Source organism: Hesperophylax consimilis, chromosome 9 (assembly GCF_061612785.1).
Source record: "Hesperophylax consimilis isolate HC1 chromosome 9, BYU_Hcon_1.0, whole genome shotgun sequence".
Classification (NCBI taxonomy): domain Eukaryota; kingdom Metazoa; phylum Arthropoda; class Insecta; order Trichoptera; family Limnephilidae; genus Hesperophylax; species Hesperophylax consimilis.
The window spans coordinates 24,457,583-24,476,399 of NC_142844.1; the positions used below are offsets into that span (position 1 = coordinate 24,457,583).

At 36.3% G+C, this 18,817-nt stretch overlaps 1 protein-coding gene across 4 annotated transcripts in view; it reads left to right on the forward strand.

Moving 5' to 3' along the window:
- Positions 1-18,817, forward strand: part of bru3 (CUGBP Elav-like family member bruno 3) — a 250,638-nt gene that overhangs the window by 53,366 nt on the left and 178,455 nt on the right. For all 4 annotated transcript variants that reach the window (XM_089635791.1, XM_089635793.1, XM_089635794.1 and 1 more), the window contains exon 3: positions 4,755-4,880. In XM_089635791.1, the coding sequence (XP_089491917.1) occupies positions 4,755-4,880 (126 nt within the window). The remainder of the gene's footprint in view (positions 1-4,754; positions 4,881-18,817) is intronic.

Below are 18,817 nucleotides of genomic sequence, written 5' to 3' on the forward strand. Positions count from 1 at the left end.
TGATTTTTAAAGTTGTTAATCTATTTTTAAAATGCAATTCATAACTAACCTAGATTAAGATTATCCTTTGTTGTGTCTGAAACCTGATGATGATTGTGTTGATGATGGTGATGATCTATGAATGTCTGAACGCGATGTGTTCTGCTCAAATTGTTGGACTAACTTATTCTTGACAAGTACTGAATTCTTGGTGATATGCTGAATTCCATTTTGTATTGACGGCGCCAAGCTCTTTCGCGCACATGACATGAAATGCCCCATGGAATGTATTCTCTACATTATTATTTATAATATTGTTGTTAATAAATTTATCAATACAATACCTTCTCGAGATAATATAATTCAGATAACTTTTTAGCGTGAGCTATGCATATTTGATAATATTTTGAAATTTTCTGTAAAAATATTTGAAAAACAATCTCAAAATGCACATATCTTAAAACAGATTACAGGTTTTTTTAATCGTGCTTATTGAACTGCATATGCAGTAATTTATTTTACCAAAACTATTGAGGAATTTATAGCTAGGGTCAATTATTAAACCTGGCTAGGAATTCCTCAAAAGCTTCTGTAAAATCACAGCTAGTTATTTTCTTTTTCGTTTATATTCAATTGGAATAATGTAAACTCGGGTATATTTTTTCACTGTGATGTTATGTTAAATGTATATTAAATATTGCTTTTCACAAATAAAAACCACAAAATTTATAGGATTTGAATCTCGAACGAGTAAATTAAATTATTATTACATAGCATCAATTTTTCTTTATAAGTAAAATGATACACTGATTGATAATACGAGAGAGCTTGGCGCTGAGCGTTGAGGGTGAAAAGCCGCCCACCCGGCTCGGCTAGCAGTCGGCCGGGAGGGCTAAAGGAACAAGGGCGGGCTGCAGCTGTGCTTGTTGTAATTGCAGGGCGCGAGGCGAGCAAGGGCTGCGCCAGAGGCGAAGGGCGGCGAGGCTAGGTCCCGCTGAGCCACCTGTGAGGAGACACCCCTGGTCAAAGTAAGACCAAGCGATGCGACAGCCACACACCATGGAACCGCACAGTTTCGGGTCAAAACCGCCAATAAAATACAACCCCTAAAATATATATTTAAATAAATAATATTATTCACTTTTCCATACGAAAATTTTGCAAATTTTTGAAGATTTTCACTTTGCCAAAGTATTGAGTTTTTATTTATTGAGTTATAAAGCCTTGCAGTATCTTTCATCAGTCAGATATTTACATTTTTGGTAAAGGAGTAATGGCTAAATGACTCTATAAACAACCTTTTGTGAAAGTTGCTAGTTTATTTGGAATTTTATTCTATATTTCGGTAGCAATCCTTTTTCCTTTATTGGGGTATTTGATCGCCGGGCGGCCGTAATTTGTGCGGAGGATGCATCCATTAATGAAGAGTGATAAATTCAGTTTTGGCCCACAAGCCGTTTGTAAGTCAGCTCATTTGTTTCGCAGTGTGTTCAATAACTGTGGTTGTATAAATCAATGTCACTTTAACCCCCTCCATTAACGGCACCTCTGTGTGGCCTCCGTTTGATTTTGCGTTTTTCTATTTTAAAAAAGACGAGCTAATGGATAAATGGGCCCGTTCCGATGGCCAGCCATAAATCGCTGGCTCCTAACCTACTTATAACTACTGTACCGGTTACTGGTCACTTGCTGGCGAGAGGTTGTTTGTTGCACGGACCGAAACTGGCAGCAAAAGACCCGAAACTGTGGCGTGACCTGTGGCCTACTGTGTACTTCGTGTCGTGCGTGATCTAGGATGTTGTTCGTGGTGTAGTGATACGATTTTTTTAATCATGTCGATATTGTTTTCTTTGTTTACATTATTAATCAATTATGAATAAATTAATATGTTGTCTCACCGGCTAAAGCTCGAACGTATGTCGATGTTTGTCTTACTTTACTTTGAGTTGTTTTTCTTTCACTAGACATTATGTGCTTCATTATTTACAACTTCACATTTATCATCTCACTGGATGGAGATTTATTTTCGATTATTTTTCCTTTGTATTATTTCTCATTCGGCATTCTGTTAGATGATAGTTTTAATTGAGTGATTCTAGAGTGTTGATTAGTAGGATGTGTAATTACAGGGGACTTTAACGAAGGTTTGTATCAGGGAGAAGGGAGGCGGCAGAGGTCAGCGCCGCAAACATGCTCCAGATGAAATAATGATAAAATGACATGTCCCTAATAAAGGGGTACACATTGAAATCAGTAACAAACTAGCAGTGGGGTGGATTGTCAAGGCAGTGAGCCAGTGAGCCAGTCACTAGTCAACCAGCAGCCAGCGGAGCCACTCAGGCTAATCACTTTACTAATGTAGCCACTCAAAGGACGGAATAAATGGGAACACGCCCCATACAATCTCTAATGTCGAAATTTTCATCAAAATAATTTTAATAAAACTTCAACTCCATCTGTGCGGACAGTAATGACGCTCCTTTGTAAATATTAAAGATTATTAAAGAACAAACAATAAAGTTTTGACGGCAAGAAGTGACTTGGAAACAAAAACGCCTCGGGTGGACTCTCCCACTCCTTCGCCACTTGGGGGACCAAAGCCCCGATCATGCTGAGATTGGATGAAGAAGTTTTGCAAACATTTACCAAATTACTTGGGTCCATTATTTTACCGCCAGGTCTCATTTGTAATCACTTTGCTGGAATGAGAACCTTAAGTACCCCCATTTCGTCCGCCGAGCTGGACAACTTTTGGTCAACTCTGAAAATCCAATTCATTAATTGGGATCATTCTGGGGATACTTAAAATGATGAAAGTGCGGAAATGTTGTCAAAAAGTAATTTGAAAAAACGGTCGTACCTAGTTAAAATCCTTTACCTAAACTTTCAAACGCTCAAAACAAAAACATTTTGCGCGAGATACAATTATTCCAATAAAAATGATAACGCAAAATCTAGCCAAATTTTGAGCAATTTTTCACGCTAATACGTCAAAATTAGTCGCCCCACGCAGAAGACGTCTAGTAAAGGAGTGAAATGTTGTTATAACCGAGAGAGTGGTTCGATAAAGTTTCCTTCTGCTTTAAATATAATTTGTCTGCATTAACTGGCTCAAATAAGCGCGCCGAGCTTATTGTGAAAACCGCAATTGGAGGAAAATGAGTTGCGGCTTAGATTGCTCGATACAAGCGCAAGTTGGGCAAGGCGAGACGAGGCGAGGCGCGTCGCGGCATGGCGTATGGCACACCACAATAATTATTATTATAAGTATGGCCGTTCACATTTAAATGGCATTCCCGCTCAGTCATGTTTCCCCCGCCGCGCCGTGGGAATCCATTATTCATAGTTATCTATTCGAAGTTTCTCCTTCAAAGTTATGAATTTATAATTGCTAAACTCTGTTCGTTCATCCATCTCCGGCAGTTGTCTCACAGGGCGTGAGGCGGAACGATCCATACCCCCGTGGTAGCCTGCTTCCCTGGCACTGGCACTGGTACTGACACTGGCACTGGTACCTCGCTCGCGCCTGGGCCTTTCTCTGTACTAGCTACTTACCCATATTAGTGGCGGAAAACTTCGCGGACCCGCGAAAACGTTTGGACAAATTTGCGCAGAGTACCATAAACAAAACATTTCTGGGAAAGTGAAGCTCATTGTCACTGTTACTGGAGTAGAATCCGGGCATTTAAGGGGATTACTTTGATGGAAAGTTATTTTACTTCGCTCTGAAAATACTATTTTTGTAAGACATGTGCAAAATTAAATGTTCTAATTGTTTATATTATTAACATAGTACGTTTGACACTAGCATCGAAAATACGAAAACGCATTGCTTACAGTGGATATTTGCTCAGGAGCCTAATTAATAAGAGATGAAGTTATTTAGTAAAGGCTAGAACAAACCCATTTCCTAAAGGTTTCGGCATTAAAGTAAGTGTGCTGTTTGCTGTTTGAGGAATGTTTACCTTCCCACACTCGGCCTGTTGTCAATATTGCCGTTGAGATTGTTATCGCCCCCCGCATTATGATCTTCCGTCCCCTAGGAGTCCGTATTAAGTAGTAATGAAGTCACGAGTAAACAAGTCAGTATTTAAATAATGGTGTTTAGTAAATATATCACTTTCTCCCAAAGCGACTGGATGTTACTATATTGTGTTATTCTCTCACCTTTATTTCTAGATTTGTATATCTAGAATTGCTGATTGTATTTATCATTTGCGCTTTACAATTTTAGAAACTACTGAGTATTATTTCCAAAGAATATGAAACGCAGAAAAATTAAACAAAAAAACAACAATTGGCAATATGAAATGTATAGGGACCCCTATGTATCGAAATTACAATCTTCTTACAATCGTGTTTCATGTTCTATAGAAAGTAATTGTACTTATCTTGCAACCCACTAGATTAAGTATTCATGGTTTTATTTGATTGCATCTGAGTTTGGTAGTTATATTAATAACACTTACAAACAGTATGCCAAAAGCCACTCAAAGAATATGATTTTACCCCAGCTTCACAAGAGATAAATACGATTTCCTTCATATTGTACTGATAACAAATCATCACATCTTCACGCCATATTAACACTTTTTATTTTCCAAGGTTCCATTCCCATCACCTCACAGAAAGACCAGTTCTACTGTCAATTCCATCGAGCTTGAATGATTATTGTTTGTACTCTTGTTTGATTGTTGAATAGATCGCCTCTCCGATTGTTGCAACCCACTGACACATGTTTGGTTTCTCTCTCCCCATGTGCTGTGGCCGAGCAGACAGAAAGCTGTTCGTTGGCATGCTCAGCAAGCAGCAGACTGAAGACGATGTTCGCCAACTGTTTGCTCCTTTCGGCACTATAGAGGAGTGTACCATTCTGCGCGGCCCCGACGGAACCAGCAAAGGTTAGTCCACATACGTACATTCTCACTATTTACACACTGTTTGCATGATTTATGTGTTTTTCTTTTACTTTTGTGTAATATTTGCGTAATGTAAACCAGAAAATGTAATTTAAAATAATTGCACCATCGAATACGTACAAAAACTTTCCAAATAAAACAATCACGCGGCTTACGAAAACATGGAGCACTCGTCACGTGGCGCCGGCGCCGCGGCCGTCCCCCAGTTGGTTGGAGGGACAACAGAGCGAAGTAGAATCACTCGATGAAACCCGATAACAATTTGGTAGAATCTCGCTGCCTAACTTATTCATTAGGGTGTGTTTGTCGAGATCGTGAAACGTTTCTCGCCGGAGCGAGAGAGAGTCGCTTTGATTACATCCAGCCGCAGTTTAAAACGTTAAATTTCATCGCTTTCATACAAAATTAAGTGCTCCTGGAGTGATATCGCAGCGCCATCTCGAAATTTATTATTCACCAAAAAACTACCCCTACGAGCGGGCGAAGGGCGCTCGCTCGGGACGGTTTAAGGCAATACGGCTCCAAGACCTCGCAGTTCCCAGTTTCCATCTCCCAGCCTAACTTGCCTAACCTGGCGCGGTTAAGATGGAATTCTTTTTTTCAATTCGTATTTGAATATGCTTTTTTCACAGCGTACGGAAATATTTGAAGAAAAATTCCAATAAATTCGAAGACTTCAAAGATCAGATAAAAATGCAAATTTTCAAAATATTTCACTTCTTTTTAGGGCGTTCAAATATCATTTCACGTCTCGTGGTAGGATCACGGAGACCCTTATCTAAAAAAATACCGAAGAGAGGTTCGATATACGAGTATAAGTAAGTACCTCAAATTGAATAAAATATCACATCATTTTCTAATTATCGTTTTTACAAAAACATCCTCCAAAAAATCTAAATATAGCCTTATTCTTTTTTACAAGCTGCCTTGAACTTTCCAGAAATACCTTAATCTAATTTATTACGTTATCAAGGCAGGAGAACCTTCGTTTTTATTACCTGGAAGGATGCCAAAACTAAACTAGATAAAATACTAATGCGTATAAAGAACATGATAAAGGCGCAAAAATATTAAAGTTATCCTTTCAAAACAAACACATTCATCTTAGCCCACGATAAATATTGTAAAAATAAACCATAAAAATGCGTAGCTTGGGTAGCTGGTACCTATCTATCAATAAAAAGACAGACGATAAAATCTGTTATCGTGTGGTTTTACGGTTCGTCCAAAACACAATACTTGCAGGGGGTCCCGCATTTACGGGGGTTTTATTGCAGTTTTAATAAAGGTATAAAACGGAGCAGGTGCGCGTCATTATTTGTGCACTTGCTGTAAATATAGCGAGGTTACCCCGTTTTATCACCGAAACAAACAAACGCCAGTAACACGCGGTGCGAGGGACGATTTGCGTGGACGGACCAGATAAAATGTTAAGTAATTAACTCTTGTGGATCATCAGACTTTTTATAGAACTCGTTTGCAACCGGCACTGCACACGGAATTCTTAAAATTGCTACTACATTAATAGGCTGTTTTTACTGCATGGACAATATGCAATTATGAATTCTGCTTCCTCTTAGTTAGGACGGGTTGTTTCGGAGAATCTGAGCAATTCATCAAATTTCAACGTTCATTTTCAAGTTCTGTGAAAGATTTTTTCAAGTTCTGTTTTCATTTTAGTTTTGTCAAGCAACTAGCCAACAATGATATAAAAACAGAACTTGAATAAATCTTTCACAGAACTTGAAAATGAACGTTGAAATTTGATGAATTGTTCAGATTCTCCGAAACAACCCGTCCTTAGTGTTTTTTAAAAAACTCTTAGCCTTGTGTGAAAACAAATAATATTTTTGCGATGGGAAAACGTTCGACTGTAATATCTTCATGTCTATTCGATATAAATATACATGCAAATTTTATTTTTAAGTATCTATACGTAAATAAACTCATTGTGGGATCATATATATGCTGCGGAGAATAAAACAGAATGGGCGAAATGCATTAAATTAAGCATGTGAGCGAGATTCAGTAGTTTTAATATACATTTTAAATAAACAAAATAGTAAACATAAAAGCTTGCTAAAATACTTGCGTTCACGTATTCAATAATAAATGTTGCTTTGCTTCAGTTCTCCTGAAAATTCATCTTTTTGGACTCGCAGTTCCACCCATAATTGAATTTATTCCGCACGTCGAACGGAGGTTATTAAATACCGTAATTTTCGTCAATAAATCGTTTTAAAAAGGAAGGCGCTTGCTCCCTTTCTCCCATGAATATGTTTCAATCTCCCCCGGCTAGGGCTGCAGGTAGGCACCGTCGCCATTCGTCTTTTTCTCCGGAAACGCCGACAAATAATGCCCGGAGTGCCACCCCCGGGTAAAAATGATGAAAATTACAGAGTTAATTTTGGAAAGCGATCGGCTGTAGAAATCGGCTTCGGATAAGAGCATCATAAAAGTAAGGACCTGCAATATTTCACACAACCCCACGCTCCGGTTTCTGAGGGAGGACCGACTACTTTACCCCACTGGGGGGCGGTGGCGGGGTGAGTGTGAAACAGGCTTTCACTACCTGTCACTTGATGGGCTTAGAAGTTAATCACCCGTGTCCACCGGAGCGGCCGATTATTACTTAACTCGATTCTATTTTCAGAAAAGTGGGCCTTATCGCTAAATACTTTCTTAAACGAAATTAACGCAGAAAATAATTAGTGAAACTAATAACACCATTTTTAGCAATAAAATTATCACAAATACATGCGATTCCTGTAGTCAGTGGAACCACGGAAAACTCAATTGGGAAAAACGCAAACATAATGTACTATATGACGAGTGTGGTATAAATAAATCGAGAAGGAGGAGAGAAAAGATTGAGAGATATTGGCTACTTAAACACAGCTCAATCAAACTTAACAAATGACATGAAACAATATCCTGATTCCAAGTAGGTTGGTAATTACAACAACACGTATTGAAATTAAATTGTAACTCATTGGTTATATTTAGGTAATTCTTATGTAATGCTTCACCTAGTATTGAACTCGTGACAACAAAAGACATCAGAACAAAGTGTGTGATCCTTTGAGAATCTTACCGCTCTGTCAAAGAGGTCAAAAGAACGGTTCAAACCAAGGATAAAAAAAAATGCACTAAACAAGATTGGCTCCTACGGGTACTTTTCTAAAAACAACACATCTGGCCGCTCGCAAGCTCCTGACGTAGCTCGAAGTCCATTTGGAGTCCGAAATGAACAATCTCTTCTACTTTTTAATAGGTTTATAATATTATTTTTTGATAAATCTATTTATCTAGTCAATATCCTTGCACTTATGTTTGTACATACGAGTCGAATTAAAGTCGATTAAATATTGTTTATTAACGGTAACAATATGGTATGCAGTATTACAACGCATTATAAAGTTGCTTGACGCCATTTGTATTGCAGTAAATTCAAATCTCGCGGTAGAAAATGGGCTTCTAGCTACGTCACAACTTTCTAGCCAATCACCGCTCTACCCCCTGGATGAGCTAACCTTGTTAAATACATTTTCTACGAACCTTGGTGTCAAACCACCACCGAATACAATTATTTAAATTTTTTATAACGGTAAAACATTTTCGTAAGTAGGTAGTGTTTAAGAGTACCTCTGCAATGAACCACACAACGTGTATGATTTTAAGAGACTCGAATTAAATTAATATCATTAGCCCGCTGTTTTTCACATTACTATGCTAATGAATAAATTAATTAACCATGATGCATTCGCGTTGCCAGCTGCAACCGCGATAAGGGAGGGCTGGATTCAGGCATCGCCGTGTGATTGGTGGAACCAGTCGTGTGGTCAGGGGATTACCGGTGACTTCCACACCACGGTTTGGGGTTATGTTTGATACCCTTTCTGGGTTCATATTGATGTCATTACTCAGTTATTGCCCAGTTAATGTCACGCCATAAATTCGGGCGTTCCTCTCCGGGTCATCCTATGGACAGGATTTTCGAACCAAGTCCATGGCCCAACTGTTGAACGGATTAGAACAGGGTTATTTTCTTTCTGGTCAGAGATATTTTTTTCTAACGTGAAAAATATAACCATACAGTATACTTGCTTTGATGAAATATGGAAAAACAAAACATTAAGTTCATGTTTATTGTAAAGAAAAGTTAGCGGATGAACTAATCACTATTAATTTTTTGAAGAAAAAATCTATATTTAACTTTTAAATTTGTGAAGTCATTATTTATTTATTAAAAATACAAATCACTTTGTTTACATCACTTTTATTAATATACACCTTATACATGTTTCTTGAACGATGTTCACATCATCAGATTTAATTGTTCACTCCACGAAACATATAAGAGAAGGTGTAGATAAATAAAAGTGATGTTAACAAAATTATTTGTATTTTTAATAAATAATCACCATTCTTTAACTCATCATAGTGATTTATATTCTGTCCGTGTCTGATAATTTTACGTGATTTGAAATATCGTTACCTTATTATCTTCACTCCATTTTTACGCAAAATAGGATTTGAATACCACCTCTTAGCATGTTTGTAAGTACATGCAAAATTAGAATATCCGTTTTTTTTAATTGCTCCTCTCTCACTTAAAATTTCTCCTTGTTCCATTTCACAAAGAGAAATATCTATGTTTTGTGCTATTAATTATAATACACGACTAAAAGTATTTGTAAGTCATAGTCCATGTGTTATAAAGATAAATCAAATAAAAACCATAATGAGATTATAATACCTATAGTAAACGTTTTGTTTATATTTATTTATTTGACAATTTGTATAGCGCCGTTTTTGTGAGATGTCACCTCAGGGGTGCTTTACAGTTGATGCAGGTACTACAGCAAATATATAAGTATTACAAAAATAAATTGAAATTATGTTAAATAAAATTAAGAACAGGAACAGGTGATGAAGTATAGAAATAGGTGACACGAAGATGGAGACTCTGCAGCAAGAATCCTAGGTGGTGAGGAAACTGGACCAGCTGCTGCAGCGAGAGAGTGCACCGCGTCCACCAACAGTGCCAGCACGAGGTTCGTCATCCGTCCAGGTATGTGTCTGCTGCTAATAGAGCGCTGATACAATATCCTCTCATAGATACCAGACCTTGGCAGGACCGCTGTGACATTCGACGAAGATAGAGGATGGAGACTCTGCCGCAAGAATCGTAGGTGGTGAAAAAATGGACCAGCTGCTCCAGCGTGAGAGTCCACCGCGTCCACCAACAGTGCCAGCACGAGGTTCTTCATCCGTCCAGGTATGTGTCTGCTGCTAATTAAGCGCTAACACAGTATCTTCGCATATATAACAGACCTTGGCAGCACCCCTGTGACGTTCGGCAAGTTCATCATTCATCTCCATGTAATCTTGTTCCTGGTGATTGTGTTAGTGGTGCAGTGTTCCCGCAATAAAAGACGACGGTCAGGATAATAAATCACCCTGGGCACTTTTTAGGGGCTTCAAAGTTTCCAAGAATTCCGTTGAAAACATCTGGCGTACCTACAGTTACCGATTCTCGTCCAAAGTTCAACTCCAGCGAATTTCTAATATTTTTTAGCACAGTTTTCGATTATTCATTTTTAACACACAGCACTGTAATCACATTACTATAAAGATCTGATTGATAATTGGTAAGTTAATTTAAAATGTTGATTGACTGATTTTAAAAATAATTTCACGGGGAAGTTGCCTCATTTCCCTTGAAAATACTAAAAAAAACACAAAGCGATTGGAGGCCGGCAAGACGCGTCCGGCTGCCGCGAAGGGCGCTACAATACTATAATAATAACATTGATTATTGTTAATTTCTCTTTAAATATGATCGAAATTACAGGGACATCTATAAAAGATACTGCGTTTGTAATATCAGTTTTATTGGACTACGATATATGATGTGAAATGTATTTAAGAGAGTATTTTAGTAGGTAGTTTTTCCTAGTTATAAATACAGTTATAAAGTCATATAATATTTAAGCAATCAATCTCGTAAACATCAGACAAGTCAAATTTTTAGACTATTAGAAATAGAATTTCATAATAAGAAGCAATAAAATGATCTTTATTAAGCCCTTTTTATATTCGAAGCACATAATCGAAAAATGGAGCGCTGAAGAGAAATCACATTAAAAAAATAATTCATAATGCGGCCGAAAAATCAGAAATTTGATTAAACCGTGTTAACAAGAAGCATTCTACATTTTTTGTTTTATTAAACAAGAAATTAAAACGAGATGTACGCAATACGTAACGGGAGTATCTGCCCCTGGGGTGTTGTTGGAGAATTTATAAGCCATTCTTCCAATGTTACGTTACCTGGAATCTACCGGCACGGAATGTTACTCCGCCGGAATAAATAAAACTTAGCCAATTAATCTCAGACGGACTCCGTTACCTGTCCCTCCTACCTGTGTACCTGGTATCTGTGAAGAGAAAACTGGGCCGATTCAGTCACCAATCCAATTAGTTAAGCTAGTGACAAGAAACAAAAATACAAAGCATACTATTATGAGTTTCTAGTTGGTCCTTGATGTTTGTTTAATCTGAATAGTTGTTAGTATTAAAATGGTTTAAAAAAAGACACTCAGACCAATTGCAGTTATTATATAACCAGTGCCTCATCGAAAGGAGTTCAAATACGTAACTATAATTTCTTATGTTTGTTGAAAATTTGATGTTTTGTGAGGAAGATTGTTTAAAAAAAAAAACAATTTATAAAATTTCAATGTTTTTTTTCATGTTCTGTGAAAATTCTATCCAAGTTATGTTATAATTTCATTTCTTCGAAGCAACTGGCCCAAAATGATATAATAACGGAACTTGAATAAAACTTACACAGAACTTTAAAATTTACTTCGAAATTTGAAGAATTGTTCAAATTCTTTGAAACAACTCATCCTTTTAGTGTGGCGAGGAATAGAAAAGAATTACAGATTTTTTATGACTTAACTAATAAATATACTCGATAGGAGTTAATATCTTGATAATCATTAGAATCCAACTTTATCCTCATAATATTTGTATGAAATTACAAAAATATGTTTGAAAATGGCCTAGCAACAGGGATTATTTAATATTCCCGGTGACTGTATATAATAGATTTGAGTCGTTCTTAGTCTAGATTCTGCAAGAACATTTTTTTGGAAATAAACTGATAATTATTCGTTACAAGAGTGATCTAACTGAGCTGAAGTAAAATTGTGTGGTCTATATCCAAGCAATGACGGCAATATATAATTTTGTAATATATTTTTTCCAAATACAGGTTTAGGTTATCTTAATAAATTCAAGGTACGTAAAACAATGTTCTTATAACTACTTTCAGCTTTATTAGGGAATGGGATGTTTCAAACAGTATTTATGTATACAAATTTTACAAAAATGGGTATGAAAATGAACATTGGACAGGCAACGAAGACAATTTGTAATTCTAGCCACCTACTCAGTCATTAATCTCTCTGACACGTAATGAAAATACAATATGTTTTGACAATGCGTTTTTTAAGGTACACCTTCTGTTTTCTATTAGATGTTTAGGTCCGTGAAATTGTGTCTTCACTTATGACAGGTCGCAGAGTGGTTGGAGCGGGCACGTGTCGCGCCATTATTACCTGTTCCGGGGAGGGAGAGTCGAGGTGGGGCGTCCCGGGTTAGGTCCCAGGTTGGCATGCCAACTAACGAAATGCTTCGCAGTTTCTGGCATTGGCATTGTTACCCTCCCCACGCTTTATTCTGAAGGGGCGACGGCAACGTGTGTATCTCTCCGGTGTGTTTGTTGTTCCCTTCAAATCCGAATTTGTTTGGATCTGCTCCCCTTTGTGGGCCACATAAACCCCGACAACGTTGTTTTCAATTCAATTTGGGTGAGCTAACTGAGTGCAAGTTTATTTTCAATAAATATATTATTACATACCTATCCCACTTGAAATACCATTTTATGGCTGCTTTGCTTGCGAGAATTGGTTTGTTATTTGGTTGTTTTAGTACATCCCATAGAGATATTGTTTAATCCCTTTACTTCGACGAATCATATTATTTTACATGTATCAACTAACATATTTATTTTAGCTATATGGCAAAACAAAAAATTCAGTTAAATTCTATACGGCATCAAATGCACTCAATTCGACGCCACTCAACGCAACTCAGTCTCACCAACTGGATTTTTTCGCTCAGAGATACAATATTACTTAGGGTCATCCTTTGCTTGGATTAACCGCGAATGTCGCTTGTTGGGAAAAAATAATAGACTTATTTTTCAAAATGTTTTATGAAAAATATTGTCTTCAGGTTTTTAAATAGTTTAATTAAGTGATCAAGTGCTCAGTCAAAATTTGACAGTGAAAATGGTAATTATTATAAATACAAATAATAATTTAGCTGTTCGTTTGTTCGAAATCTTAAATCATCGAATTTCTTTACCGATTGCTCTGAAAATTTGAGACTCAACATTGCATTCGAGTACGCGTGTGTTTAAAAACATACTTAAAAAAAAACAGCGTCATCTAAAAAAAAAAAAATTAAAAGCAACATGCGCTATTGTTTATCTATCTGCACAGACAGACTAAGCCACAGGAACGGGTGGCGGGGTTCAGCTAGTTATTATAATAAACATACTGATTTCGGCTGTCGGTGATAGGTACACAGGTGAAAGCGTGATTGTCCATGATTGTGCGTGATTTGTGTCCTGTTTTCCTTTGTCCTGTAAAGACGCGTTCTCACCTGTGAGCTACACCGGTACGTTCGCGAGCGATTCGCAGCGAGCCGACGCACGACATATAATAGATCCGACGCACGACATATTGTAGATCCGACGCACGACATATTGTAGATCCGACGCACGACATATAATAGATCCGACGCACGACATATTGTAGATCCGACGCACGACATATAATAGATCCGACGCACGACATATTGTTCTGGCAAGCGATAAAAACCTTACCTAATCTATTTACCTAAACATCATTATTTTACATGCGATGAAGTATAACTAATATTTATTTATTTTGTTCCAAAATTTGACAGATATCTACATATTTGACCTATGTTTTCAAGTTGACTAACATTTAGGTAGATTTCTTGTCTTTAAGGGCGATCATCCTGAGGCATTATTTTTTTATGAATACTTTTAGCTTCACATATTCTAGGAATTTAATATCTCGTGATTTTTCGCGGATATGCGCTAGTTAAATAAGATTCATAATTATACATTGAGTAAGCGGTTCTGCGTTTTTGTAATCTCTTTACACGTAATGAAGGGTAGTTAACAAAACCAACCAAACTCGCAATTTTCCATGCAGGTACTCGTATTTCAAGAATTAGCTTAGGTACCTATTACATCTCCCGCTTCAATGCCGCTCGTATAATGTACTTAAAAATAAGCTACCTGTGTAGCGAGCTCACCCCGTGGAGATACCTCCTAACCACGCAAGCCCGTCTCATGCACATTTGTGTAGACTTACGGGGTAATTATTCTTCCCGGAGACTCTAATTCATCAACATCGTGTGCAATCGCACCCTTCACCTACGGAGCTATGAGTATGAACCGGGTTAATTTATTTTGCCTCTCTGCCTGTAATTCCTTAAACCTTTAAATGCTCGTGATGCGCGGTTTGTTTTGCGCTGATATACGGCTTGAATTATTATTGTTTGACTTAAAATGGGGCACTGCACGGTGTAATGTGTGTTCTCCTTGATAAATTAGTTTGTGGCGTTGTGCCTCGCCGAATATGATTTTTATTAATTATTCTCTTAGTTTTCTTAGTTTCGAAGCAATTTAGTTACGTTGATTAACTCTATTTATACATTGTAAAAATTAGCATGCTTGTGACGAAACATTTTTAAAATAATACCCTCTAGTTTTTCTGTGAACGGTAGAAACGGAACGTACGAACAAATTTACAGAAGTACGATAAATACATCAAATTAAAATGAATTTAATTGAACGATAATACGATAGTAACAGCAAAATGGTCGACTTAAAACAGGACGCTACGCTCAGTCATCAACTTTGTATACTCCACTTTATCAAGGTATACATAAGTCATAAACTTTTTAGGACCATGATATAGATACACACAAGTTTCCAAAAGTACAGGTATTATATTAACGGTTTATTAAACATTACATAAGTACAGAGATTATCAAGGATGTAAAGAGTAAAGAGACCTAGATACAGCATTAGTGCGATTTTGTATGAATTGCATTTAGCCAAATCTAGGGTGAGGAGAAATTGCCTGGAAGCCATCTTGTATGACCAACTTTTAAACTGATTTGTATGCGAATTGGTGTAGGTATAACAAACTATTTATTTATTTATTAAAAAATGGTGTATTACAACAAAAACATTCACCGCTCATCTCACTAGGGAATACCTGTATCGAGATGTGCAGCCTCACAATTTTAGAAAATAACAACAAAAACTAAAATACATGTGAGCTCAATTTAATATTGAGAACATAAACCTACGAAATTATTACAAAAATAAACCCTTAGGTTATTATAATAAAATAAAAAGTTGTTTCTGTGTTGTTAATTTATATTTTAAAGGAGGGGCTGATGATTTTTGGGGGTATTTAATGAGACAAGGAATGAGATACGTCATTAAAGAATGTAAGTACATTTTGGAATTTTTCATATTTCTTCTTGCTCACCCCGTGGCTTCAAAGTGTTCTCGAATCGCTCCGCCTAATGGTTTTTAGGTCCATGGGATTTATAGGTATCTTTTTTATTATCATAGGTGCTTGCACAGGTATCTGTTATTACTTAACTCTATCTTTTTCATAGAACTAAAATAATAATACCTTATTATTTGTAACTCATTTATATTTTATCATAGTATATACTCTGAAGAAGTCATATATACCTAAATGACTTTAGCCTAAAATAAAGCGAATTGGGTATAGTTAAAATAATTCATTATCTATTAGTTTTTGAAGCAGTAGCACGTCTCCTTAATGTTAAACACATAACATTTCTCGAATAACAGTGTATTGTATTAAAACCTCAATAAAATGTCAACAGCGAGGATTTTAAAAACAGGAATGTTCAAATTCCACTTCAAACTTGCTTATTGATTCTCATATTTCTCTTTCACGCGAAAGTGACACATATTTCGCGTCAAATATCTTTTATTTTCCGCCGCGGAAGGCGAGGAACAAATTGCACGCGGGAAATGCCAATTTGACGCAAGATGGCCGATGCGGAGGTGACAAGTAATAGGTGTTGTCAAATTATCCTGGCGGAAGCGAAATCTTCTCGCAATTCTGTGCCAAATAATATGCCCATACATAACCTGCCCGGGCGGCGAGAGCGCGTTATGCCCGGGTTATGCCGGGTAAGGGGCATAAAAAGATACGCCGTGTGCGTTTTATTGCACAAGACAAAAGGAGAGAATGTTGCCAACGGTGAGAAAAACACAGTTTTTCAAAATAAGGCGTTTACTAACAACTCTAATAAATTATTATAATAATCTTCACAAAAATGTTTGTTTTCTTTTCGAAAACCGGGAGTTAAATACCCTTGATTATTTTTGTGAATACTGAACAATATTCCAAAATGTTCCCAACTGTTTAGAACTTTTTGGACTTTAGCATCTCCAAAGGAAGCATTAGTCTGAAGGGAGAGGGGAAGCGTTGGTTGGGTAGTACCTGGCTATTAAGATATACAGTTACAAACACGGCTAAAGCCATTGCAAGCAACGTTTAGATTCTAAATTGTGATATTACACAAGGGCATTACTGAGAGTACCTACTTCCCACTCTGGAACGCTTAAATATTTTTGGCTTAAAAATTCTATCGTTTATATTAAATAATACTTTACCCAGTTTGCATGTTATTACACAATATAATACAAATAATAATAGGAACTATGAGTAACACTTCAAGAGTGTTATATCAAAACCGTACTTAGCTTTCATATAATATACGATTTCACTTCTCAATTAAAGAATAATAAGGATCCGTAAAAAATATATATTTACAGTTCTATTATAGCGAACAATCATATCATCAAGGTAAAATTCAAGTTTACATTGGAGTTTAAAAAACTTAACAAATTTTGAAAATGTGGTTAAAAAACTTTTATACTCTTGGAAAAGAACGACCCAATTAGATTGACGCAGAAAAAAATAGTTATGGAGCTGATTTGCCAACCAATTAATTGACGACACATAAATACTTATGGAGCTGATTTTCCAACTAATTAATTGACGCATAAGCCTAACATAACTTAACCTAATATTGTCTTGAATATATCTACAATAATATGCATAGTGTAAATGCTTACGAGAAGTTGTCGTTATTGTTTTATATTTAGACCTCCCAAAACTAAACTTACGTCGACACAAAATAACGTGTTTTGTAAAGGTAAAAGCTTTTTAATAACCTTAGGTAGTCACGTATTGGCACTTTTCGTGGGACATGAACTGAATATTTGAAAAAATAATTGATTTGTATACGTACGTACCAAGATTATTTTTAATTAATTTAATATCAATTTATATTTATTTATCTTCATTCGTCGTTTTATTTTATTTAAACAAGGAGAAACTTCCCGATAAAAATAGTGCTAATTTATTAAGAATCTCTTCAAATTATTCGTAATTCTGTTAAAACCGTGATTGAAGGCCATTAATGAATGAATTGTTAGATATCCTGACAAACTTTAAGTAAAATACCATTGTTTTGTCACGATTTCCAAACATAATCATTCATAACATCATCTTGCGAAATTTTTGTCATGTTTATACGTCGCATTAAGACAGACACAGCTGGATGAACACGTGTTCCGATATAATTATGAATTTACTAACACTTTATCAGGAAGCGACTGGTTGTCCTGTTTTTAAGGGGATTACCAATATTTTGAAAAGATTTTTAATAAATCAGCATTACTCATTTTTCTCCGTGTATCTAAGCTAATATTCTGATATACACCTATTCTTTCCTACCAGACGAGAAAATTGCGCACATCTAAATACACGTTCAAAAACAGAATAAACCTGATTGATCGGTCAGTGGCTATTTTTAACAATGCCTCGGGTTCCTACCCAGGCGTCGTGGGTTCAATTCCTTAGCTATACAAGTACTCTGTCATTGAATAAGCAACATCAAGATGGTAGTAGGAGTTTTTTTAATATTGTTAGATTCAATCGGTTAGTGGCTGAGTTGGCATCGCGTCTGGGTCTCACCGAGGCGCCGTGTATTCAATTCCTCGACTGGCTCTCCATCTCGACACAAGCAATATTTTCCGCTTACTGTGTGACAGTATATCAAATATTTTCAGGTTATTCGTAACTCGGGACTGTTTAACTTTCTATTAAAAACAAAAATAATAAAAAAATCCTTTCACAATCCTAAAATATCCCAAATAAACCCTATAACTAGAGACACCCATTCATAGCTTTAATTTTTAAGACATGTAGCATTAATTATGGAAAAAATAGCTTTTATAGCCTTAATTTTGCGTTTTCATAGCGTTTATATCTAAATAGTATAACGTCAAGGAATGGGAGTCGACAAGAGGGGAAAAACAATTAAATTAGCAAAATCACTTGAAACATGTTTATTGTATTATTGATTGACACTCAATATGGCACATGTTTCCACAGTAGAGTGTGTCATGTTCGTTCTACGATCTGTCAATACAAGATTATAACGATAGTAAAAAATCTTTTTTACTATCGCTAAAAACACCATTTATCGCTTTAATTCGCGAACGTATTGTTAATGCTATGAATGGATGTCTCTACATATAACTATAAAAATGTTTATATATCTTTTTAACACAAAAAAATCAATCGTTGCTATTCCATTTATTGAAAAATATCTTTGTTGACAAATCAAAGCAGCGATATAAAAATGTGTCCCGTACCAAAAAGTTAGATTTCCCTAGA